Genomic DNA, 26,655 nt, shown 5'->3' on the forward strand with positions numbered 1-26,655 from the left:
TGCATTAAATAAAGGGTGTTCTTTAAATACTCGGTTTTCGCTGAGCAACCAACTCAAAGTTTACTTTCGCTTTTACTCCGATTATTAGTAACTTGATTTGTTTATAATTGAAGTATTTGAAATGGAATGAAAAATTCATAAAAACATTAAGAATAACTTAAATCTTACAAATACTTTGTATGTGTGGCTGTACAGATTTGTGGGACTCTTGATATAAAGCAATAGATTTAAAATCGATTTTAACTTGAGTGGAACGCAGTCTTAATTGTTTTAATTGTTTTTAAAACATTACCATATTTGCAAATTAATTAAATTTATTTGATTTTATTTAAAGTTTGCTTTATTTTAAGAAGATTTAGATTACAGACACATTTGGCAGCTGACAGCCGGCCAAAATACCTGTCACATAACACAGCCTTGTGAATACCCTCCTTTAAGGCTCTCAATACAAGCACCCTGTATATAAAAATCTGCATAATTACCTACCTGATCGACAATTTGGCACTTGTTGCTACTGTTATGTGTTTATTTTTTCGTTTTTTATGCCATTGCTCGCACGACTCGCGTGATTTCATTTGGGCCTTCGAGGTTTCTCGTAGTCGTCATTCATTGGACGACTCTGAATTGTTTACGCTCAGTCGCTCACCAGACGCCTAATCGCGCGTATTGTCGTGTTCCGTGCCCAATATATTCTAGTACATAGGAAGAAGGATAAGAAATTGTTTAGGAATTTGATATCAAACATACATACATACATAGTTAAAATAGCTGTTGGAAAGGTGTGTTGAACATTTTTATGTATTTTAAGAAATTGTATATAAACGTGTTTTAACAAAAATGCATTTAGGAAAAATAACGGACTAATTAAGCAATTCCCAGCCAGTGATTAGTGATAATGTCGTGCAGTCTTCTATATTTCAATTATTATTCAATGTCCTTAACGTTCTACTGCCAAACAACTTAAGTAGTATTTCCGGCTAATCGATTGTCAAAAACATTTCGAAAACTGTGTCAACAAACTATAATATAGATCATTTGCTTGAGTATTGAAAAACTCAGTGGAAAAATATTTAAATAAAGTTGATGTGAATGACACCAATTTATTGCTGTGCTAAAAATTTAAAACGAAGGCAAATGTCGCAATCTTCTAGAATTGAACGTCTCAGTTTACTTTGAATCGCTTTAAGGTCTCAAATTTTGAAATGCATTCGGCTTGGCTGAGTGTCAAATATGTTGGTATGTGTCTGGAAATCGGACCAAACGATGTATATGTACCTAAATACAATTGGGTCGACAAAAGATACACATTCCGACAGATATATGCATTCATCTAAAATTTCTGTAAGCACCTGTTAAGTAAATTTGAAAATTGTAGTTTTCGAAGTAAATGTGTTTGTACGAAGCGGTGACAATATCTGCCTAAATTTGTAAAAAAAGAATAACTTGCACCCAACCAATTAAAAATTGCTGTAGAAGTAGTTTCTGAGGCTTCTGAGATTTTTGTGAATTATTTATTTATTATTATTAGTATTATTTATTGCTCCAAATCTAAATAATTCAATTAGAGTGCTGTATGTAACATAATTAATCTTAATTTTTTTAGCTCATTTGATTCAACTTTTTATCAAGAGAGGGGACTGACATATATACTGCAGTCTCTTATATAAAGCATTTAATAAGAATTTAATTTGCTAACAATTTCCTTTAGAACAGTCACAAGATGTTTTGGCATCGTTTGAACTTTGATCACAATTCGGTGTGTGGTGCCAATAAACTGATCAAGCAATCGATTTTGTTTACATCCGGTACGAGGGGTGTGCCAGAAAACAATAGCAACAACAACATACTATATAGTATAGTATATAACAATGGACAAAAGTTAATGTATTTGAGCAATTCTACGCAAATTTGTTGAGTTCGGCCAAACATTGAAAACTCAATTTGATTGTAATTGAAAACTTATATCGTCTTTTTTTTAGCTTTGTATTATTATTTATTTACTGTTTAAACATTTACTTATGCCTTTGAATTTACTTAAGTCTATATTTGCGAGATAACTATTAAGTTATAGCATATGGTCATTTGCTGTAGGCAGAATGTAAAATTCTACAAAATAGTGAGGCATAAAGTATTCGCCTCAGTTTTTATGTAAATATATACGAGTTAAGAGGTGTAAGAAATTGAGATTTACTTTTGTTAGTGACGCAAGCGAAGTAAGGCTTAACTTTGTACGAAAATAAAGCACATGTGTGGAATAATTTAAGTTATTGATTATTTAATTAACAAAAAGAACACATTTAATTAGGGTCCAGCTAGTTTTCACATTGCGACAATTGCTTGGTTTTATTTACATTACATTATTTACATTTACATTTACTAAATAGAAAAATGAATTTGGCATTTTGAATTTTAAGCACGTATCTACAAATTTGCTTAATAAAGGAAACAGTTCAAGTTCAATGCCAACTACAGGCGGACATGCTTAGCTTTATAAATTGACGAAATGATGAATGCAATCTACGATTGAAAATTTGTATATGCTCTGAACTAACTAATTTTTGATAAATTACATTAAGTAATTGTTCACGTGCTCTTGCTTTTAAGAGTCGATAAGAGAACGCTCTTGCCGTTCGACCCCATTACCAATTCGTTTTATCTGGGAAACACCTGAGCAAAGAGTTGAAGAGCGAGAGCGCGCCTCGTTGATAGGCACTCAATAGCTATAAACTATATACATATGTACATACTTGTAGAAATACAACTTATCAAACAAAAAACTTTCATTAGCAAAATTACCAAGTATAGTAGGAAAAATATCGTTGGTCGGTAAATTAACAAAACTACATGCACAAGCAACTGAAAGTATTTAACCAGCGTAAACGTATTGTGTATAACCAGCTAAGCACCAAAGATGAAGTCGAGCTGGAGTTGTGGCCAGATAGCCAGTCCTCAGGTGGAGCCACGCTTAGAGAGAAATCTCACTTAACCTAACGCTCTCCCACGCTGTCTTCCAGAAATCCTCAGCAGCAGCATGTCGCCCAGCAAGGAGCAGGAAGCGGGCGACAGCGACTCAACCCATCAGCCCCAAGTTCTGGTGGCACCTCCGGGGGCAGCGCACGGCAGAAGAAATGATCGCAGCTTGTGGCGTGATTTGACAGCCTATTGGATACTGGGTCTGTGCAACAACTATGGCTATGTGGTGATGTTGAGTGCGGCTCATGATATCATCGCACAGTTCAATGATGAAGTGAGTGACAAAAATCATCTAATGGGCTTGTATATAATTCATTTGTATAAGGCTTGCTGTATGATATATAGTATATCTTATAACCCGTGTTTAACACCCAGAAGGAAAAATTAAATTCACAATCAGTTATTTATTATTGGCATAAATTGTCAAGTCGTTGGTTAATGTGTAACTTAAAACCCTATTTAATCACCACTTTTTTTTTACAAATATTTGAAGTTTTCAAAAACTGCAAAAAGTTTTACACAGATATTGGATATTTAATACGCTTATGGTGTCATGTATCTTCGTTCTTAAAAAGAAACAAGAAAGGAATGCTAAAGTCGAGCTGGCTCAACTCTTAAATACCCTGTACCACCCCACAAAAAAGTAATTAAATTAATTAATTAACCTAATGTGACTACCAAATTTTAGTTCAAAATTAAAAGAATTACGGGAGTTATAGAAAATCGTTAATAGGGGGGGGGGGGGGGGGGAGTGGGGGGATGGATCAGAAAAAATGAACAAACTCGTCCTTTCTCGGTCTCAGGAGAATCTGTATACCAAGTTTGGTTATTCTAGCTCTTATACTTTCGGAGATCCTTGCGTTCATACAGACGGACAGACAGACGGACAGACAGACAGACGGACAGACAGACGGACAGACAGGCGGACAGGCGGACATGCCTATATCGACTCGGCTTGTCATGCTGATCAAGAATATATATACTTTGTGGGGTCTACCAAGCCTCCTTCTGTGTGTTCCATGTGCACTCGCACAAAACTAATATACCCTTGTACCCTTTGGGTACAGAGTATAAAAATAAAATACCATAAAAATACTGGAAATAAAAACATCAACCGCTGAAATCATTTTAAATATTGATGTTTTTTATATGTTTTACATATCGTTTGCTTGTATTATTATTTAAATTAGTAAAACAAATATTGCAGCATTATATTTATGTGAACTGAAAATTGTTTAAAAAAAATCTTTTAGACTGAAGATGACTCTGCGGATGGCGGTGCTGGACGTCAATGCCATCTGGTATCAACAGGTGCTATATTGCTGGCTGATGTGTTGCCCTCCCTCTTTGTCAAAATGCTGATGCCCTTCTTTCCATTTTGGGTGAAGTACGTTTGTAAAATTGTTACAATTTTCAAGCTATAATTAATAATTAATGCCCCTGCAGCATACGCATTGGCTTGGCCGTGGCTTTCTCAGCGGCGGGTTTTCTCCTTGTTGGATTTGCCAATGCGGAGTGGATGGCTCTGTTGGGGGTCATCATAACTTCGGCCAGCAGTGGCATTGGCGAGACCACCTTTTTGGCCTACTCCTCGCACTTTAATAAGTGAGCGAAGTTTCCCATTTAAGTGAATGACAAACTAAATTGAAGTGTTTTCTCTTTTCCAGAAATGTGATATCCACCTGGTCCTCTGGTACTGGCGGTGCCGGCGTTATTGGCTCCCTCAGCTATGCAACGCTTCGCTCTCTTGATGTCAGTCCTCGCGATACTATGCTGATAATGCTCATCTTCCCAGTCATTGAGGCGTTATCTTTCTGGCTGCTACTGCGCCGTCCACAAATTCTGCCAGTAAGCACTGTCGAGTCGACGGAGGAGCTGATTAGTGACGACAAACCACTGGTGGGATTCAAAGAAAAATTACTTTATATCAAACAGCTGTTTAAGTATATGCTGCCCTTGGCATTGGTTTACTTTTTCGAATACTTTATCAATCAGGGCTTGGTAAGTTCAGCCTCCCAACTTGAATACAGCACGTTATTAAGCTCTTCTTTAATTGCAGTTCGAACTGGTCTTCTTTGAGAACAGCGTGCTGGACAAGGCCGCACAATATCGCTGGCTGAACGTGGACTACCAAATTGGCGTGTTCATATCGCGTTCCTCGGTGAACGTTTTTCAACTGAACAAAATCTGGCTCATGTCCATCTTTCAGTTCATTAATGTGGCCTACTTCCTTACGGAAGTCATTTGGTTCTACACGCCCAGCATTTGGATTGTGTTCGTTATTGTTCTGTGGGAGGGTCTGTTAGGCGGTGGTGCCTATGTGAACACCTTCTATCGCATGTCCAAAGAGATATCGCCCGAGCGACGACAGTTTGCCATGGCCATGGTCGTCCAATCGGACTCTTATGGCATTGCACTCGCCGGTTTCCTGGCCATACCAGTCCACAACGCCATTTGCGGGCTGCCTGCGCCCACTCGCACACTGACGTGGTAGTCGATGGGGTTCCAGCATGCATGTAGCTGGGAAAGAGTATTAGTATTATATGCGTCTACCTCTATATAAGCATAGATGGTGCAGCCACCAAAGAGGGAAGCGCTTGTTAAGTAGCCCAAGGCCAATAATATTGTTGTCGCTTAATTATAATTATAGCTTGGCAATTAATGTTGGGTATATAGTTTGTTAGATTTGTACATTTTTGATAGATGCTTTAATTTGAGCATCTAATAAGCGTTACAATCGAGTATAAGGACAGTCTCTTAAAAACATGATTTTCCCATGTACGATTTAAAATCACTTATGAAACTTTTAACTCGTGTTAAAAGTCTAAATATAAAACAAAAAAGGGTCAGACTATTTGTATCTTTTGTTATCAAAAGAGGGCTCTCTGTACCCCACGCTCAACTAATAAATAAATCATCACTTCCCATCCATTCTCAGCAGAATATATAAGTATATTCCCCATAACAAAAAATAAATTGAATATTACAAACAAACTATGGTGGGTCATGAAATTTTTATTTTATTTATTGCTCTTCTTCTTCTTCCTTTTTATATGAATATGCAATCAACAAAGTGTACAAGTAGATAACTAAAAACAAAAAACATATAACATTACGTATATTTAGAAATTAAATGAAATATACGAATCTATCATTACTATGAAAAGGATAATTACAGCTGCCTCGCCTCTAAGTAAAAGGGAAAAGAATTCGTATTTCCTTCCATAGAAGACTAAGCCCACACCTCCACAGAACATGTAAAGATATATCCAGTACCTAACAAACTTTTGTAAATTCTAATAAAATAAATTTGTATTAATGTTAGCTCCCATAAATGAATGAATTTTTTAACTTACTAGAAATGCAATAACTAAAAATATGATCCCTGATAATAAAATTACCACAGTCAAGACACAGGAGGTTTTTAAAAACGTAGGGCCGAGGCCTGTTACAACTGAAAAGACAAAAGAAAGTATTGTGTATTTAGTTATCGTCGCTTGTTTTAGATACTTACTTATTGCGATAGTTGCAGCCAGGCCGAGCAATGCATGCACAATTCCAAGTATGATGCATCCTGTTCTCAATGGTACACAAAAGCAACACTTTCCAAGCATTTTATAAAGTTGTATTCTTATTGTAGAATTTCTATATATTGTTACAATGACAGTAAATGCCTACTTAGTTGTCATCATACACCTCGAACAATAACACTCAATGTTTTTACCTCGTAATACATGGTTTCTAGTTGGGTAACAATTGATATAAAAAGGCTTTAAACAAAATCTTAATATTTTTTTAATTTCAAAATGAAACAAAAGAGAACGCTAGAGGAAAACATTCAGCAGAATAAAATAAAGTCGTGTAGCTTAGGGAATAGGAGCATCTTTACGAGTATAACAAGTTTGGTCAATGTACGCTTAGCCGTTTCCGAAATTCAGGCGTTCATCCAGACGGATGGACGGAACGATTTCTCTCGTCATGCTGATTAAGAATATATATAAGTACTTTATGGGGTCGGAGATCCTTCCATCTGTCTATTACATACTGTGCACAAACCTAATACTTTTTACCATACGCGTACAGGGTATAATAATTTCAGTAATGAATACTGGCTCCTTTGTTGGTAATAACTTCATATATCCGGTCCTTTATACTCGTAGAATGATGCAATAATTCTATTAGGTCAGGGAAATCTCGTTCCAAGTACGTTTAATAGCTGCAGTTAATGCCAAGGGCAGGATAGCGTCCGGCACTCCACACTAAACTAATAAATAAATTATTACCATGGTTCTCGTATCAAATAATAAGTACTAATTGAAGATTAAAAACAAACTGTGTGCGGTCATAAAATGTTTATATTATTTAATAATATATATTAATCATCTTCTTCATGTTGATATGAATATGCAATCAACAAAGTATACAAGAAGATCACTAAAATAAAAAAATAAAAAAAACATATAACATCTATATTTAGAAATGAAATGAAATCTACGAACCTATCACTGCTACGAAGATAATAAGTACAAGCTTCTCACCCTTAAGTACAATGGAAAAAGATTCCAAGTTCATTGCATAGAAGATGAAGCCAAAACTTCCATAGACTCCTTGCAGGTACATCCAGTACTTAACAAATTTTTTTAAATTCTAATTAAATAAATTCAAATCAACCTTGTTCATTCTCATAAGTGAATGGATTTTTTTAACTTACTAAAAATACGAGAACTAACAATATGATCCCTGATATCAAAACAAGCACAGTCAAGAAACAGTACACTTTCAAAAACGTAGCACTGATGCCTATTACAACTGAAAAGGCAATATATTGAGTAAATATAAATTTTTATAGCTTGTTTTATATACTTACTTAGTGCGATAGTTGCAGCCAGGCCCAACAATATGTACATAATACCAATTATGATGCATCCTGTTCTCACTGGGAGGCAAAAGCAACACTTCATTTCATAAAATTGTATTAGTATTGTATTTTTTTATTTTAGAGTTACTATACGTCATTACAATGACAGTAAATACCTACTTAGCTGTCATTTGTACACCTCGAATAATACTAAAGCACAGATACCACCTTAATTTTTTTAAATTGAACAAAAACACAAAACTGTAGAGGCCCCAAAAAAAAGTATTAAAGGTCAAGGTATTACGCGTGTGATTCGTGGGATGCAAGCAAATTAGAGTATTCCTGTTTTAATTTTTTTTAAATATATAAAGTACAACTAAAAATGTGGGGTCGCATTAAGCTTTAATAAAATGAATAATTTGTTTTTATAATTTTCATTTGCAGACATTTTTTGACCCCAGAAACAACAATGATGTTGAAATGAAACACATCGTCTTTGGTAAAAAATAATATAAAAAATTTCAAAAAACAAAAATAAAACCTATATTTTTTTACCTTCGCTATCTAATGAAAACAAGAAAAGAATGCTAAAGTCGAGCAAGCTCAAGTCGAAGAAGAAAAAAATGAAAAAAATTTTTTTAAATAATTAAAAAAAAATTATATTAATTAAATGAAAGACATGTTCATGTACAGTTTCAACAGCATACATTTACATCAGAATCGTGTCTCGGCGTGTTTATATGCGTGTATGTATGCAGCACAAAGTTGAACCCAAGCAGCAACAACAACAACAGCTGCGGACAGCGCTACAAGCAGAGCGTCGGCAGCGATTTTATTTATGGCTATAACTTTCTTCAGAATTGACCTATCATGATGAAACATACAGACACATAATCACTAACGCGATGTAATTACCAAATTTTAGTTCGAAATTCCAAGAACTACGGGAGTTATGGAAAAAAACACAAATTGCCGGGGAGTGGGGGGGTGTATCAGAATAAAAAAATAAACTTGACCTGCCTACGGCTTATGGGAATCTGGCTACCGAGTTTGGTTATTCTACCTCTTGTACCTTCTGAGATCCTTGCGCTCATACAGACGGACGGACGGACAGACGGACGTAGCTATATCGGCTTGTCATCCTGATCAATAATATATATACTTTGTGGGGTCTGCCACGCCTCCTGCGCACAAAACTAGTAAAGCCTTTTACCCTTTGGGTACAGGCTATAAAAACCGCATGAAATCAGACAAAATGTCATACGAAGGGTTAGAACTAACTTTTTTTCAATACGAAGCAATATTAATTGAAATGAATAATATTAAATACAAGTAATAATATGAACGTACAGAGTTTATTGATTCCTCTACAAATTCGTTGAGAATTTAAAAGAGGACAAAATCTGTCCAAATAATATAAAGCAAACAAAGCATTTCCTCTCACTGCAATGTAAGCTGCCCTAAGAGGAGAGGGCTGTTTTAAAGAACAGCCTAGAAGTATGCAGCAATTTAAGTTCGTATTACTACGAGTATTTAAGGGCCATGCGTATGTTGAGCAACAGTCAGTACAGAGCCAGCCTCTTGTTTATGAGACACGCTCACAAGGTCCAAAATCGATCCGAGTATCTGGAGTTATTTCGTTTTTATTTGTACAATTGCCGCAATTTGTTAAGTTATTGCTCACAGAAACTAGCAACTAGTCTTGCTTTTAATTGACAGTCACAACTGTTGTAATTATATTTCGACTGCAATCAAAGTCGGGTCGGCTTATAAAGGCGAGATCTTTATACACATTCCTCAGTACGTTTTGAGCTGCCGTGCGCTTTAGATCGCTTAAATCTACTTCAAGAAATCGGTCTAATTTTTAAAGTGAACAAGATGCGTGCGGGGCTATCAGCACTAATACTACTATGCCTATGCGTGAAATATGGCACAACAAATACAACAACAGCACTGCCGACAAAAAGGCGACCTAATATAATAATTATAATGGCCGATGACATGGTGGGTGAAATGCTGAACCAGTTTTTCGGTGCATCGATATAAAAGTTGTATTCGATGTTGAGTAAAGCGATTAACGAAGAAACATTAATTATGTACACATGTTTGTATATAGGGCTTTGACGATGTGAGTTTTCGTGGCGGGCGCGAATTTCTAACTCCCAACATTGATGCTTTGGCCTATCATGGAAGAGTGCTGGATCGTCTGTATGGCCCGGCCATTTGCACACCCTCGCGTAGCGCACTTCTGAGTGGGAAATACCCAATACACACAGGTGATTAAATATTAAAAAATAGTGTTACGGCATCGTTTTGTTAGCATTGTATTCATTAATTCACATTAATTCAATATTATTATTATTATTATTTAGTAAAAATACAGTTTTCGCCATCATAACAAAATAGTGATAAAAGTACTTATTAAGAATCACCAGCCACCGAAAATGAATCTATATGGTATAAACATTGTCCCTACAAAAATATCAAAGCCCGGGCTTCTATTTAAAGATTTCAGCAAAGTGGACAACGTTATACTTTAAATAAAATATTTCACAGTTAATTGTTTTTAAGCTCCTGAAATCAATAATAATTATTTGTAGTTAAAAAACTTCTTACAATATTTATTTGCTTTTTAGAAGTTTAGTCTTATTTATTTTGTATTTTATTTTCCGTACAGGAACCCAGCATTTTGTAATTAGCAATAACTAACCTTGGGCGCTGCCCACAAACATAACAACTATGTCTGAAATATTTCAAGAAGCCGGTTACTCTACGAATTTGATTGGAAAGTGGCATTTGGGTTTCTCACGTTCCGAATACACGCCCACACATCGTGGATTTGACTATCATTATGGCTATTGGGGCGGCTTTATAGACTACTATCAAAGGCGTGCTCAAATGCCAAAAATCAACTCCAGTCTGGGCTACGACTTTAGGTGAGCTTTGATGAGCTGAATAATATAAGTAATATTCTATCATGTTCTTAGACGCAACATGCAGCTGGAGTGCTCGGATCTGGGTGTGTACGTAACCGATTTGCTGACAAATGAAGCGGAGCGCATCATCTCTAACCACAGGGGCCAGGAGAAGCCACTCTTCATGATTTTAAGTCATTTAGCGCCGCATTCGGGCAACAAGGAAGATCCTCTACAAGCTCCCGAGGAAGAGCTTCGAAAATTTGCCTACATCAAAGATCCCAGTCGACGGAAATATGCGGGTAAGTGAATAGATCTTAATTATGAGTTTCGATTCTTAACCTTAAAAATTTAATTTTTTTTCAATTTCTTCTTTTAAAGAAATCAATCTACATATCTTTATTTATTGGAATTAATTCTTCTTCTTGGAATTAATTACATTTATATAATGGATAACAATCTCAAAACTAACTTTACTTCTATTAAAACCATCCAAAATAATACAAGTACTCTTTTCAGCCATGGTCTCTCGGCTAGATCAGAGTGTGGGTCGCGTTATCAGCACTTTGGCCAGCACTGCTCAACTGGAGAATAGTATTGTGATCTTCTACTCGGACAATGGAGCACCAACTGTGGGCCTATTTTCAAACAGCGGTTCCAATTGGCCATTACGTGGTCAAAAGAATACGCCCTGGGAGGGTGGGGTACGTTTGACAGGCGCCATTTGGAGTCCCTTGTTTGAAGCACGTGGCAGCATCTTTAGACAACCAATATATGTGGCTGACTGGCTTCCCACATTGGCGCATGCGACAGGCATTACACTCCCGGAGTCTCTTCAATTGGACGGAATTAATTTGTGGCCACAGTTGGCGGGACCCAGCGACTCTCCACATGTGCCGCGTGAAATCCTTCATAGCCTGGACGATGTGTGGCATGTAAGTTCGTTGCTGCTGGGCCAGTGGAAGTATGTTAATGGCACCACATCGGCTGGCCAATACGATCAAGTGTTAAGTTATCGCGAGACATACGATCTAGATCCGCGAGATCGTCGCTATGTGGTGGAAGTTAGGAATTCTGTTACTTCGCGGTCGTTGGCGCCATTCGACATCCAACGCTTAACGCAGAGACGTGTAGAAAGTCTAAGGAGAGAGGCGACTGTCCATTGCCCCGATATGCAGCGCGGATGCAATGCTTTGTTGGAGGAGTGTCTATACGATGTAACCGCCGATCCCTGTGAACGTAACAACTTAGCCTACTCCGAGCCACATCGGGAGATTCTACATGCATTGCGAGAACGAGTGCAAGAACTACGATCAAGTGCGTTACCTTATAGAAATCTTCCCGGCATTCCCCAGGCCGATCCAGGTTGGCACGAGTGTAGTTGGACCAACTTTGAGAATCAGAACAAGAGCACGGGTGAGTTAAGGTTGTGGGTTTTCTCTAAATTACTTTTAATTTATTGCTATAAATCTCATCTTTTAGTACGCCTAGAGTGTGATTATCAAAGTCTGCCGCCATGCCGGATATAGCCTGAGCATAGCCCCAAGATCATATTTCCAATAGACTGCAATGTCTTGCAATGGAAAGCAATCAAATCTTTAAACTGATTCCGAAAATTAATGTAAGCTTTAAAAAATAAATTAAATTACACAAGAGAAAAATTTCTTAAGCTATAAAACTTGTCAACCGAATTATATAAAAAAAAACAGCTTTAAAAAAATAAATCGATCCATATACGTTATTATTGTTATTTCCATAGACTTATCGTACAACCTTCAAGTGTATTAGCGGACCCCTTAAAGTATATAGATTCTTGATCAGTATGACCAGACGAGTCGATATAGTCATGGCCGACTCTCCGTATGAACGTAAGGATTTCGAATAGTACATATAATAGCAGTCAACGGGCCTCCCCTGCGTACGGAATTACACAAAGGTATAGAATATTTCAAAGTTGGGCCACCCGACTCTAGCTTTTCCACTTGTTATATTTAATCTTGAGATCTAAAATTCTTCAAAGTGGAGTAACAGGACTTTACTTTGAACATTGTTCAAAATCCCCCTAGTTGACAATCGGTGTGAGTCTAAGGAACTAGGAGAAGGCAACATTAGTGTTATCTTTAGATAAAAATTTAGGTGAGTACTCCACACAGCCGCACCATTCAAATAAATAGAACATAGACCCATTTAAATGGCGTTTTATACTCTTTATTTAACTTAATTTATTTCTGAAATGCTAACACATTGCATTACTATTTTTTGATTATTTTATTTATAACCATAGTAATACTTATCATTGTTAAATCATTGTTTATATCTCTAAAATATGTAAGCCTATAATTAAATTACTTTTTTTTTAAATGCCATTTTTATGCTTAGGGAAGCAACAAATTTATTATTATAATTTTTCTTTTTAACAATATGTATATTAAAACAAAACTGTAAAATACATAAAATAACGTTCGAATTTATTTTAAATTAATTACAAATAAATAGCGATGAAATAAATATTATTAAAACAAACATTGTAAAAATACACAATTTCTTTAGCAGTAAATGAGATTTTAAATGACTACTTTATGAAAAATAATTAAACGTTTTAAGAGAAACAAATAAATAAATTATACATATGAGCAGAGACCTTATTCACTTTGCATTACAAATTGGTTCTTTTAATGGTTCTGTGCTAAGACAGCCACAAACATCGAAAAGTCCACACGAAAAGAAAAAATTGTGAAGATATGCCTTTTCAATGTTTGTGTTTATTACATATAGCTTAAAACTGTAAATATTTTAACACTTAAGTAATACAAATGGTTAATTTTGAAAATTAGTGTCTATAGCTTAATTTAAGCAGCTGTAAGACTTAAGGCTTAATATAGTTGTTCGTTTTCGAGTACACGTTTTATAATATGCTTATGTTTATAATAGCTAATTTTTTATTTTCATTGCGATTGTGAATTATTGGAGTTGAATTACCAAAAAATTCATGTAGCAATGTTTTTAGGAAATGTTCTTTTCTCTTACTTACATTTCACAATTTCGAATTTAAATTTCAAAGCAGCCTTTATTTACACACATAACATATGATGTATTTTACAAATTTATTTTCTTTTGCTGTTCAGCTATTTATACTTTCAATTAATTGATGCCGTACTTAATACAATTATAATTTCGTACACTTTCTATTTATTTTATGCCATGCGCTGTTTATCGAAATTAAATATAATTTTATTTGTTTTTATTCAATATTTCCTGATGTTTATACTTTAAGATTTAAATATCATTTCAACGACGAATATTGCTGCTAATAACATTAATTCCACCTTAGTAACCTACACATAAAGCTTAATACTTATGGTTATATATCGAATTTCCTTTTAATTACTCCATGGCCAATACTTTAATTTACTTTTGATCTTCCGCCCCATGTTAGGCTGGACTATAATTTATGTTTCATTTACTTACTCATATTATTATCATGATTTCAAATCATTTCTCATACAATTTCATTCACATGCATTCCTTAATTTACATTAATATATGTTATTTGCTTAATACTTTTTATTTAGACACTTTAACAAGTTATGCACGTGCGTATCATTTAAATTATAGCACTGCTGTTTTATTGATAGTTATAGAATTCATTTGATTTTTTACATACAATTTCGAGAAAGGCAAGGACAGTTAGAAATTTCTACGAAATTTAACCAACAATAAGTTTTTTTTACACACGTAGTACTTAATATGAACGCGTGGTTTTTGGATACATCTTATCTAACTACCGGTGCTCTTATGATAATTGCAATAAATTAAACATATGCAAATATGCATGGATGTTTCGTATGTATACACTATCTGATCCATTGAACTCTGCATAAATGGTTAAGAGAACACCACGACACGTAACATGACTAATTAACAAACATTTTTAGGAGTTCTGTTAAATTAAATTACTTAAATTAAGTTAATTTCTAACCGCTGGCAATAGCAGCCCACAATTTGGCTTCGTTTTGTTGTTAAGACTTTGTTTTGCAGAATTGTTTTTCTTTTGCTGATTTTGAGTTTTAGTAAAAATGCGGCGGCGGCAGCGTTTGCATGTGCAACGTTGACGGCGGCGGCGGCTCCCATCAAACGACTGAATCTTTGCGTATCCTTTAAGCATTAAAGCGTGTTAGCATGTATTGAAAAGTATAAAAATATGAATATGTATAATTAAACTTAGATGTTGTTAACGCCATCACGTATTCTATCTCATAAATTATATATTATGCTGTTTAAAGCTATCGCACCACATGTAATTCTCAGTCTGCGGGGCGCGCATAACACCAACGCCACCCCCCAGCCGCCTGTAGTTCATGCATCCGCACAGGCGCCATTGATTCGTTTCGGGATCATAAACCTCAATAGTCTTCAAGTAGGCTGATCCATCAAAGCCTCCTACTGCATACAGCTGCCCATTGACCACAGCCAAGCCGACCTAGATAAGGGGAAACACATTTTTGAGCAATAGGTGGGGAGCAGACGCTCTGCGATACTTACCCCACTACGTCGTGAAGTCATGGCTACAATAGGACTCCAAGTGTTTGTTTGCGGATTATACCGTTCAGCTGAGGAAAGCTCCATGCAATCATCGCGTCCGCCGACAGCATAGATGAAATTATTAAAAACGGCACAGCCCAAATGCTTGCGGCGCGTGGACATTGGATTTACAGCAACCCATTTGTTTTGTCTGGGCAACACAAAAACCGTATTGTTTTATTTTAAATGGAATGGCGGAAAGATTAGACTTACCTAGGATCGTAACGCTCCACCGTATTGAGCGGACACTGGCCATCTGAGCCTCCAATGGCATAGAGATACCCACCGAGCACGGCAACTGCAACACCCAATCGGCGTGTGGTCATTGGTGCCACCTGGAAAGGTACATACATTTTTCATGGCATTTTGATAATTATTTCTCTAATCAAATTAAATGAAATTCTTGAACTAAGTTTTTCGTACTATATTGTTATTAAATAACTATAATAACTATACAATTAACCTTCCGTCCCAAAAAAAAAAAGACTATAACTCCGATAGACAGAAATGAATTCTACAAACCTTAGACCATTTGTTTTCCTTGGGATCGTAGCGTTCTACATGATTTAAGCACTGAACTCCATCCTGGCCACCCACGGCGTAGAGGAAGCCATCCAGCACGGCCACGCCAACACTAGTTCGACATGATGTTGTTGGCGCTACATCGCAGGACCATTGGTTGGTTTGTGGATCATAGCGTTCAATGCTATTTAAATAGCTTTGACCATCATGACCACCGACGGCATAGAGAAGATCATTCAGAACTGCCACGCCAACACCACAACGTCGCTTGCTCATAGGAGCAACCATTTTCCAGTCATTTGTTTGCGGATCGAAGCGTTCAACGGAAGCAATAGCGTCGCCCGAGCACCAGCCGCCAACAGCAAAAAGCACCTCGCCGCGACGAGTGGGCTTACGTGGACGTGTGCGTGGACCTTGCATTAATGGACGTTCCTGTGGAAGCAGCAAATAGTTCTTGGCCTCATCGACCAAATCGCGACAGGCCTCGTCGGAGCGTACTAGGAGATCTGACCCCACAGTACCGACGAGAAATTTGGGTGAGAGCAAAGGCAAGCGCACATGTTGAAGAACCTACCACAAGCGAGCAATCGAGTAAAGCGAATATATTAAGAAAGACATCGTTTTGCTCACCTGAGCCAAATGCTGCCTTCGATCACCAACATTGTACTTTAACCAAGACATCACCGCGTTGAAAACCTGCTCCTCAGAGCGGGCATTCAGCTCATCGCTGCATATGATGTCAACTAGCTGGCCAACGGGCAGCAACAAGAACTCCTCACTTTCCATGACCTCTTGAAAGTTGTGCTGCGTGAATTTGTCTGCTATCCGTAGAAGTTCGCGACAGGAGTGCGTGTCGGCAAAAGCCCGTATGCCAAGACAATTGGTTGGATCGAGCTGCCGCTTTAGAAACTCACAGCAAATGTCTTGAATCTCCACCAGCTGCAGCAGACAAGCGGCGGGCAATAGTGTCTGGACATTGGATTCCTCCACAATAATGTGTGCCGTGTAGCAAAAGTCAATTAGCAGCTCCATGGCATTTTCATCTATGTCCCGTATGGTGACCTCTGTTTGGCGGGACTCTTCTAGCTCGCCTGTAAACATGGCGCGAAAATATGGACTGCAAGCTGAGAGTATGACACGGTGGGCAAAGATCTTCCGTCCGCCAACATTGAGCACCACATCACAGAGCTCTCGATGACGACGAAGCATATTTAGTTCGGAGAGCGTCACCTTCGGATGTTTTTCGGACGTATGGGAAAGACGTGCTGGCGATGGTGGCCGATCGACCCCACCGGCGCCACCGAGTCCAGTGTTTGCGCCTGTGCCGCCACCTCCCGAGCCATTACCAACGCCGGTGGAGCCCGGCAACAAAGGATCGCCCATTCTATTCGCCGCTAAACGCAGCGGGGCGGAAGCCCAACCCCACACGGCGTCTATCTGTGAATTCAAAAAAAATTCGAAAAAAATCAAATTTTCAGAGATGTATTTAAATCGATCAGAGTGAAAAGCATTGCTCGGCCATTGCTTCAAGTAACGCCTATATAGCACCCAATTTAAATTCAAAGGCATATACACACAGTTGTCTACATATGCATATATGTATATGTATATACACACATATGTATGTATGATCTCCCTCCACTGCAAAGCAAAACTTACCTTTGCGTCTCTGTTATCCACGGGTGGTAGAGCGAGTCCAAAACACGTCCACGTCCAACTACAGGCGGAAATTTTCGAAAATGCAATTTTGCTGCTTACTTAATGCGACATTTGTGCTAAATAGACTACACCTGCACACAGAGTGTGCTGAAAAAGCATAGACACACACACGCACGCTCGGGTGGAAAATCGAAAGACGTCGAACTCCTTGCCTATTTTACACTTTGGGCGTCACTTTAAAACATTTGCCAAATGCTGACATTGAAAGGACATGTTGTGCATTATTTAGAATAATCTGGACGTATTTTATGGCGCACAAATTAAGAAAAATCCCGATTTTCACGACTTATTTCCATACGTTTCCTGTCACTGGAACTGCCAATTACATGTTTGTATGGATTTTTGAAAAAGTTGGCATGTTCAAAATACTAAAAATACCACAACTTTCGGTTCGTAATAGATACAACTGTGAAAATATATCTTAACTGTTAGAGATGCGCATAATATTTGGAGTAAATAGTAACTTATCGAATTAACGTCTAAGCCTAAAAGACCGTTTAAAGACCACAAAGCGAACTGTACATACATACATACATATGTCGACCAATATGTCTACTACTTAGAAGAATTAATCATGTTTCGAATTGTTAAAAAAAATTAGAAAGGGCAACCACTCTTGCAATAGTCTCTCTAACACTTTGTTAAAAAGAAATAAGGTCGATTTTACCGGAAACTTGGACATCATACGGATCACCATTGGAGAATCCGACTATGGAATCTCTCCTTTGTATTTACTCCAAATAAAAGGCGCTCAAGAAAAACGGGATCTGTAGAAACTTTTTAAAGTCATATTCTTAGAATATTTGCTTTATAATATCCAATTATTAGGTAGTTTCACAAATTTACTATCTATACATAACATAAGTTGCGTTACTGTGACTTAATAATACTCATAGCACGGCACCGTGATAAAGTCACATATACTTGAACATCGTTTAAATACCACTTACATCACTAAGTGCGGCAGAAAGCAAATAATTTGACAAGGAAGAGGAAACAAGTTCCGAAAAAATAAGAAAAAACTATTAAATAGTGCAAATAACTACTATATTTAAGTGCAACGTCTTAATCCAATAACACGAATTGCGCATACATATAAATAACAAAGAGATTTAGCAATTTTAAAAGGAAAATTGTAAGTGACGCAAAAACCACTCGCGTACATATGCACATATGTACATACATGTATACGAACAGTCTTTTTATTGAGAAAGTGCGAGAGAAAAAATCAGTTTATCTGTGTGTGTGCGTGCGCTGAACGTGGAGTGGAGAAGCGCGCGTGTCTGTGTGGGAGACTTGTGTTTCTTTTCAACGACACAATTATTTGTGGATGGCTCTCCACTGTTGTAGGAGCACGAAAATACCAACAAATGCAGAAAATGCTGATTGCCAAACAACAAATAATGAAACAACAACAAAGGCAACTATTAAAAGTAGTAGAACAATAGCCCACAATAGCAGCAGTGGCAAGAAAGATAAAAGAAACCATAAAGTACAACAATTGCATTGGAAATTGAAGTTCGTTCGACAGAAGCCAGTGGAGGCACTTTTCGATACTTGGCAGCCATATTTACAGCTAGAGCCAGCGCGACGACTACGGCATTGTACAAAAAATACGTGACAAACCGCCACAACACCAACACACACTTAGGACCGTACAATACACGCACACATACATTCACGGCGTTGTCGTGGTCGGTCGAACGGTCACAAGCCATACGTTGGAGAGAAGACTGTGTGTTAGAAGAGACTGAACAAGAAATTAGCGTAAATAAGCGAAACGGGAATAAAGAAAATTGAGAGAAACAAAAATAACAAAACCTATATCAAACAATTACATTTTGGTTTTATAAAACAATATCTATTTTTTGTTTTGTGATTTTACGATATAACAAATACGAAAAAATAAATAACCAGTCCTACAAAGTGAAGTCCACAGTGTATTACATAAAATAAAGTTGTATAAATAAAACAGACGCCCACGACTTGTATACACCAAATTAAATTCATAGTAAATATTATGGAAATTGCACCATTGATTAATACCGTCGCAACAGCCGCTGTCGCCGCCACCGCGTCCTCGATACGATATCAGCCGCCACAGTCACAGCAGCGCAGTCACGTTGGTACCAACTCATCCCTTCATCCAAATGATAATGGTAAGACCTGTTCTGAAAACCAATAAACTAAAATAATAAGATGCTCTATAAATAGGTCCAATCATACCTTGTAAAAAAACTGAATATTATTTAAATATTAAAATTTCGTAATAATTGAACAAACCAAAAACATTTTATGTTTATGTTAATCTGAATGCATATATTTCTGTAGTTAGACTATTCGGTCCCAGATCTATTAATTTCCCGCTAGGTTGGAAATGTTGATTAGTTCGCAGCCAGTTTCAGGTTCTGTGGTTTTTTTTTATTTATTATATATGTATATGTACATACTAGTATTTCGTCACTTGCTGGACAACTCGGCACCGTTACGTCTTAGCTATGATGTCTTTAGAGATCCTTGCGTTCATTAAGATATTCAACCAAGCGATCATTTTTAAATTACTTCGTCTTGTCATGATGAAAAATAAAAATAAAAAACATAGTAATTGCCAAAGCACTGAAAGTATTATACACTTATTTTATAGAGCATTAATTATTATACAATTAAACTGTACGTATTAACAATAAAAATAGCTGATTAATTTTTCTGTACCTAGATATTTATTTATTAAAACACTGCTGCATCATACTCTGTCATGCTTTTTCAAGTGGTGCAGCGCGCTAGCTTGCAGCTCTCAGCGGGTCGTTGAACTACACAGTTAGTTGCGCTTTTAGAGGCCAAATCCTAATACTTATATATATATACATATATGCACGTACATATGCATTCATGTACATACGCGAAACACAAGCAAAGCAAAATACAGTAATAGTTTTTATACGCTTAATCAAACATTTGTGCTAGTTCCAATTTTTAAAGTCTCGCTTGAAATTTTTTTTACTCTATTGAAACTCCAAAGCAGGGTGGGCGCTTCGTCGATCAAGATCAAAATGTATGTACACACGTTTGTGTGTGGGAAGTCTTTTTAGTAAGCTTGGGTGGCAACAAACGTTTGAAGGTACATACATACGTATCATCTTTAGGTATTGTATATTTTTTTAAATTATCTTGAAAAGCGAACTTGTGAAAGAATATCTTTTTGTAAACACAAACGATACGTTTCAAAATAGGTTTACATGAGCTTATGCAATCATTGGGTAACAGAAATAAATATACTTGTATACATAAATACAAGTTCAAATTATTTCAAGTCGAGATACATAGGTGTTTGCGCATGAATGCCGAGATGATATTTAGCCATTAAAATTCAAGAATACGTAAATTTTAGTGATCTGTCTTTTTATTATATTACTTTAAAGTTTTGATATAATGAATATTAAACGACTTTGAATTTGTGTCCTAAATATAAATTATTAGCAATTATTTGCAGCTTGTGAAGTGAATGTGTCTGGAATAATTTCATTAGTTGTTACCTTATCTGTGTTTTGCACTGCTATGTCTTCTTATCGTTTATTTCATAACTTTTCTTTCCCTCGCTTTTTGCAGTCAACAACCTGGCGTTGCTCGCATCGCTGACGTTACAAAAAGCGCTAAATATCAACAATAGCAACAATCCAGGCAGCGATAGTGTTGGGACTTATCAACAAGTTGGAACCACAACTACTATTAAAAGCACAGCAGCAATTAATCAACAGCAACAACGACGACACTCTGATAACGAAGACGAAAATGATGTTTTAAACAAACTGCTAAAAACAGGCGCTGTCTTCTCAAAGACAACTAAGAACAATAACACCACAACAACAACGTTCGCAGCAGCGACATCATTATCGTCAGCCAGTAGTGCACCCATAGCCATAGAAAAGAGAAAGAACAATGGAAATAGTACACAGAAACAGCGGCTCAATTCATCCATATCATCGACCAATTCAACGATATCCACGAACTCATCATCGGCCAATAGCTATGGCTCAGCCATGGCCAATGGCTTTGGAACGGATACAACGGCTAGTGGTGAAGATCCAACAACCACAACGACAACAAAGCCGGCGTCCAGCATTAAGTTGCCAGAGAAATCGAAAATTCCGTCCGATATACTCGACGATCTGGCCAGTCGTTTCATTATCAATGTGCCCGACATGGAACTCAACAATCTAATACGCATTTGTTTTCAAATTGAGTTGGCGCATTGGTTCTACTTGGACTTCTTTTGTGCGCCAGCCTCGGAAGAGGCAGAAAAGGGCGCGCAATCTATGGCGGTTCAACGTAAATTGCCAGTTGTGGGCATAAAACAGTTCGCCATGCAATTATTTCAGGTAAGCTTTGGAGCAAAACCAGCAGAAACTAACCAATGCAGTAAGACTCATAATTCGTTCACAAAAAATTAATTTAAAGAAAAGTTGAACTTCTAAAAGACAATGAACATTTTGCAGAGCAATAAAATTTGTTACATATAATATTTACAGCATATACCATTCCTCAATAAACATTTTGGCACTATTCATCAAATTTTGGAGGAGTGGAAAAACTATAAGCTATCAGTGCCCACATACGGCGCCATACTCGTATCGGAGGATCTCAACTTTTGCCTGCTGGTGCAATCGTATTTCGCGCGCAACTCCTGGGGCTTTCCCAAAGGCAAAATCAATGAACATGAAGATCCCGCACATTGTGCCACAAGGGAGGTAAGTCTCAATCCCAAATGTCAGTCGCACAGCTGGACAGTTTCTTAAATGTTGTGCATTCAATTACAGGTCTACGAGGAAACAGGCTATGATATTACGGACATTATCGATGCTAACGATTATATTGAGGCTTTTATAAATTACCAATATACACGTCTGTACATTGTGCGTAACATACCGCTGAACACTCAATTCGCACCACGCACTCGCAATGAGATAAAATGTTGTGATTGGTTTCGCATTGATGCATTGCCAATCAAAAAAAATGATGCCATATCACAAGCCAAATTAGGCAAAAATGCCAATTCATTTTTTATGATCATACCGTTTGTGAAGCGTTTAAAGAAATGGGTGAACGATCGACGAGCGGGTGGATTTGAGCCGCAACGGAGACACAAATGCTCTGGACAGCAAAGCCCAAAGACAGGCTCTCCCACATTTAATAACACCAACAACATTAATAATAACAAAAAGGAGGCTGTTAACCATCAGCCACTGCAACAGTCGCGCGCATCGCGACGTCAACGTCACAAATCCATGGGAGATTTAGACGGAATCAAGTTGAATAATCTCAATAATAAGTCTGCAGTAGCAGCAACAACAACAGCAGCTGTTATAACACCCAAGGCTATCAATATTAACAACAAGCGTAATAACAACCACAATAATAATAAGCAGCTCAACGTTGCTGCAGGCAGCAATATAACAAACCAACAACAACACCAGCAGCAAGCAAAGTTGCCTCCTAACAACGCGCCATTGACACCGGCAACAACATCAGCAATTTTAACAACCAAACGGCAGCTTTTCCAAAGCCAAAGCCAAAATGATGCACAGCCGCCGGCTGGCAATGAAAAGGTGAGTCTTCACATTCGTAAATAATATATTTAGCTGCCACTAACGAAATTTTTGCAGATGGTCTGCTCATTTGATTTGATACGCAAAGAGAAGCAGCAGCAAATGAAAGCGGCGGCTAAAGCTCAAAAGCAGCAGCTCCAACAGCAGCAGCAGCGCATGCGTGCCAAATCGCAGAGTGACAAGCAAAGCAATCAGCAGCAACAGCAACAAGACAGGAGCAGCATGAGCAAAATGGATAATGTCCAACAACAAAAGCAGCAGCAGCAACAAAAACCAAAAACACCCACAACTGGCGTCGATTTAATAGCCATGCTAACAGCTGCAGCTGCGGCTCAGACTGCACCTGCATTAGACCAACAGCAGCAGCGTCCACGTCCAGCTTCGGTCTCCTTAAACTTGGGCCAAACGGCAAGAACACCATCGACATCCAACGGACTAGTTGTCAATCCTGACACTTTGCACAAACTGCAACGCATGGCCTCTGGTAGCAACTTGCGAATTTTAAAGCGCCCACAACCGATGCCACAACAGGCGCTGAACCAACAACAGCAACAACATCAGCTACCACAACAGTTGCAACTGCAACGTCAAGCATCAGCAGCAGGAGCAGCAGATTTAACAACTACCTTTACGCCCAACTTTAATTCGTGGACGAATTTCTCGTTTACGAAGAACTTCATAGCAAATGTATTTTGCTAAATATTCTATTGAAATTCCTACAGCCGCCACGCTTTAGTGCACTTCCATAGAGATTCACTACCATATACATTTTTTTAAAGATATTTCAATCCCTAAACAAAAGAACATTTTATGTGCAGCAAGAATAACTTTTTGGGACTTTTTGTGCAATTTTGAAAACCAGCAGTATAGATTTAAAGTATTTCTCATATTTCACCATTAGCAAGAAACATTATTATTGTACATCTAATTTGTACAAAGACCATACCGGTTTTAGGAACTATAACAGATCGATAGAGTCTTCCGCACAGCACTCGTTCGTAACTTTTATAAATTTTGACAAGGGCAGCTTTTTATAAATGCAACAAAGGCACACTTATCGAGCAACAACTGCATACGCAGTGAAAGAGAACAAACACCAAGTGGAAACAAAAAACAAGAATTTTCAAGTACAATTAACGTATTCTTTTGTTGTTGTATATGCTATAATATGAGTGAAACTACTTCGAGCCAGCCGTGCGTATTTTATAAAATACGCCAAAAGCGTAGCTTTAAATACCTAAAACTCTTACTTTATGTTTTAGTTCATTTAATTTTTATTGTGTATAAGAAATTACTGAATATGGCAAGAAAACAAAAGTGAAACTGAGCCTGACTTTCTGGGTCGTTATACTGCCCCCACCTAAAATGTAAAAAAGAAAAGAACACAAAAAAAAAAAAAAAAAAAACAAATGATGTAAATACTTAATTGTGATATAGTATTTCTTAGCACAATTGTGATCTTAAGAAAACGGCTAGCTACTATTACTACTACAACAAAAGAAAAGAGTAACATTTTATAAAATCCAATACATTTTAATGAAATGCTTTAAACAATAAGGTTGCCAGAATATTCTTCCTAACTTGAAGGCAAAGTCGATACTGGCACGGTGTAGGAAACGACAGTGCGTCAATTTTGCAATTTTAACGAATTTAAAAACTAGCCTAAACTTCGAAGATTAAATATCTTCAAACAACACTATAAATCCTAAACAGTAAAGAAATTTAAGTGTTTAAAGATTTGTACTGTTAACGTTAAATTTGATATGCGAGAGGAATGGTTCATACATAACTATATTTTTGAGAGCATAAAAGGTCACTTTAAGAAATGTTGAGCACTTTTTTTTAAGATATTGCGCATGTGTAACTAAATACACATAAACATAATATGTATATACATATGTACTTGTATAAAGAAATACTGTTGAAGTGTCCGAGAAAAAGTTTCCTAACAATGCTAAGTTACACTCAGTTTAAACTTCGAAGTTGCTGCGGTTGATGTTGCACAAAAGTAAGCTACGTTATTAGGAATGTTAGTAAAGACGGGCATGGGATTCTTATGATTGTATTAAAAAAGACTCTGAAATTATTTGGAACTTGCCAAACTCATTCCTGACACTGCTGCATATTGCCTTCCATGTCTAGTCACTTAAAATTGCTGCTCATAATTTGTTCTTTTGCAATATGTGCGCTTTTTTCTTTCCCAGCGTGAAAGAAATGTCACGCTTCATTACTGAAATAGCATTTGCATTAATTCTAATTTTAGTTGACTTTTAAAGCTTTTTGAAAAGCCATATTAATTTTTATTTCATTTTTTGTACAATATGGCAAGGGCTGAAATATCTGCAACACTAGTTGTTTTTACAAATTTTAGTTTTTGTTTTCGTTTTTTATTTCTTTCTTTTTTTTTTTTGTATGATTTGTACATTTTTTATTATTTGAACCGAACAGTAATAACATCTGTTCAACAGTTCAAATGAATGCGCAAAAGAAATTGGCAATAATTCTTTTAAATGATTTTTTGGTTTTTTTCTTCAACATTTTACAATTTTATTGCGCATTTGTTTGTCCCGAACGGGCTTTAAATTGAAAGCGAACAAACACTAAATATCTCAAATATTTTGTGAAACGCAAAATAAGGCAATATCTTTCTGAACCGAACTCCTTGAAATACCACTCATTGGCAATATTATAAGAAAAAACACATACAAATACATTTCACAACAATAGTTAACCATCCTTGTATTGTGAAAAAACCCCTCCTCTACATATATATGCAGATTATTTTGTGAACAAAACTTAATATCAATGGACATAGCAATAGTTTATTTTAACGAACGAAAAAAACTACAACAAAGAAACCATAAATTATAAGCAAGAAAAGTCAAGCTTAAGTACAATAAACGACAGATGAACCTCGTTCTTTTGTTCGATTGTTCCAATTCGAACCATATTCGGAAAATAAATCTGATTTTGTGATGTCTGTTTATTGACTTAAGCTACAATTGCTATGCATTTCGTCATTTTTAAGTGAGCTTAATTTACAAACAGGATAACAAACTATAGAACGTCCAAAAATTATGCAAATACACAAAAATATCAGAAATCAATTTGTAGACCAAAAATAAACTTGAACAGTCCAACTAAAGTAAAAAAATAAAGTAAAACTAAATATCATTTGTTAAAAAAAAATAAATTGGCATCTTAAAATTCAGGCAATAAAATGTCCAGTTTTTATTTACACTTTCGAGACCGCAAAGAAATTGTCTATTTATTGGGATGGCTAAGAAAATGGCAAATCTGTTGGGAACATTTTGCTGGTAATTTAGGATCAGTACAGTGGGCCTCTTTCTGATTCATTTCTTTAATATCAAAATTGCTTAAAAAAGTGATTCTTTGTTTATAAGTAATTTCAAAGAATATTAACTATTTATAACTCCAGCGGGATGGCTTTAAAGTTAACAAATTTTAAATAGCCGAATAATTT

At 36.7% G+C, this 26,655-nt stretch overlaps 4 protein-coding genes and 2 long non-coding RNA genes across 9 annotated transcripts; 3 read left to right on the forward strand and 3 right to left on the reverse strand.

Annotated features, from left to right (window-relative positions):
• Nucleotides 1-650: 650 nt before the first annotated feature.
• LOC115622751 (battenin) lies at nucleotides 651-5,967 on the forward strand. 3 transcript variants are annotated; one of them, XM_030516805.1, is made up of 7 exons: nucleotides 765-779; nucleotides 2,788-2,953; nucleotides 3,015-3,247; nucleotides 4,227-4,360; nucleotides 4,420-4,578; nucleotides 4,641-4,974; nucleotides 5,033-5,967. In XM_030516805.1, the coding sequence occupies exons 2-7, from the start codon at nucleotides 2,845-2,847 to the stop codon at nucleotides 5,465-5,467; spliced, it is 1,404 nt and encodes a 467-aa protein (XP_030372665.1). In that variant the 5' UTR covers nucleotides 765-779; nucleotides 2,788-2,844; the 3' UTR covers nucleotides 5,468-5,967. The 3 variants fall into 3 exon arrangements, with proteins under 3 accessions (XP_030372666.1, XP_030372665.1, XP_030372664.1); XM_030516806.1 differs by lacking the exon at nucleotides 2,788-2,953 and having other exon boundaries at nucleotides 651-779; XM_030516804.1 differs by lacking the exon at nucleotides 765-779 and having other exon boundaries at nucleotides 2,564-2,953.
• Nucleotides 5,968-6,070: 103 nt separating this feature from the next.
• Nucleotides 6,071-6,621, reverse strand: LOC115622752. Its single transcript, XR_003995356.1, has 3 exons — nucleotides 6,488-6,621; nucleotides 6,330-6,427; nucleotides 6,071-6,269 (listed from the first exon to the last, which is right to left on the reverse strand). It is a non-coding gene; the product is annotated as an uncharacterized LOC115622752 (long non-coding RNA).
• Nucleotides 6,622-7,310: 689 nt separating this feature from the next.
• LOC115623220 lies at nucleotides 7,311-7,533 on the reverse strand. Its single transcript, XR_003995386.1, has 2 exons — nucleotides 7,473-7,533; nucleotides 7,311-7,407 (listed from the first exon to the last, which is right to left on the reverse strand). It is a non-coding gene; the product is annotated as an uncharacterized LOC115623220 (long non-coding RNA).
• Nucleotides 7,534-9,658: 2,125 nt separating this feature from the next.
• On the forward strand, nucleotides 9,659-12,487 carry LOC115622837 (arylsulfatase B). The gene is given in 6 exon segments (XM_030516917.1): nucleotides 9,659-9,835; nucleotides 9,948-10,107; nucleotides 10,509-10,767; nucleotides 10,819-11,048; nucleotides 11,266-12,162; nucleotides 12,229-12,487. Coding segments are annotated over 6 exon segments (1,719 nt in total). The 5' UTR covers nucleotides 9,659-9,709; the 3' UTR covers nucleotides 12,276-12,487.
• A 1,803-nt stretch (nucleotides 12,488-14,290) lies between these two features.
• Nucleotides 14,291-17,867, reverse strand: LOC115622164 (kelch-like protein diablo). 2 transcript variants are annotated; one of them, XM_030516035.1, is made up of 7 exons: nucleotides 17,509-17,867; nucleotides 16,480-17,286; nucleotides 15,850-16,419; nucleotides 15,541-15,662; nucleotides 15,289-15,478; nucleotides 15,039-15,226; nucleotides 14,291-14,901 (listed from the first exon to the last, which is right to left on the reverse strand). In XM_030516035.1, the coding sequence occupies exons 2-7, from the start codon at nucleotides 17,230-17,232 to the stop codon at nucleotides 14,877-14,879; spliced, it is 1,848 nt and encodes a 615-aa protein (XP_030371895.1). In that variant the 5' UTR covers nucleotides 17,233-17,286; nucleotides 17,509-17,867; the 3' UTR covers nucleotides 14,291-14,876. The 2 variants fall into 2 exon arrangements, with proteins under 2 accessions (XP_030371895.1, XP_030371894.1); XM_030516034.1 differs by lacking the exon at nucleotides 14,291-14,901 and having other exon boundaries at nucleotides 14,903-15,226.
• A 701-nt stretch (nucleotides 17,868-18,568) lies between these two features.
• Nucleotides 18,569-26,365, forward strand: LOC115622552 (mRNA-decapping enzyme subunit 2). Its single transcript, XM_030516520.1, has 5 exons — nucleotides 18,569-19,727; nucleotides 21,175-21,944; nucleotides 22,095-22,313; nucleotides 22,383-23,171; nucleotides 23,229-26,365. The coding sequence occupies exons 1-5, from the start codon at nucleotides 19,589-19,591 to the stop codon at nucleotides 23,868-23,870; spliced, it is 2,559 nt and encodes an 852-aa protein (XP_030372380.1). The 5' UTR covers nucleotides 18,569-19,588; the 3' UTR covers nucleotides 23,871-26,365.
• The last annotated feature ends 290 nt before the right edge of the window (nucleotides 26,366-26,655 follow it).

This window comes from Scaptodrosophila lebanonensis, unplaced genomic scaffold, assembly GCF_003285725.1.
Source record: "Scaptodrosophila lebanonensis strain 11010-0011.00,11010-0021.00 unplaced genomic scaffold, SlebRS2 tig00000043-arrow-pilon, whole genome shotgun sequence".
Taxonomy (NCBI): domain Eukaryota; kingdom Metazoa; phylum Arthropoda; class Insecta; order Diptera; family Drosophilidae; genus Scaptodrosophila; species Scaptodrosophila lebanonensis.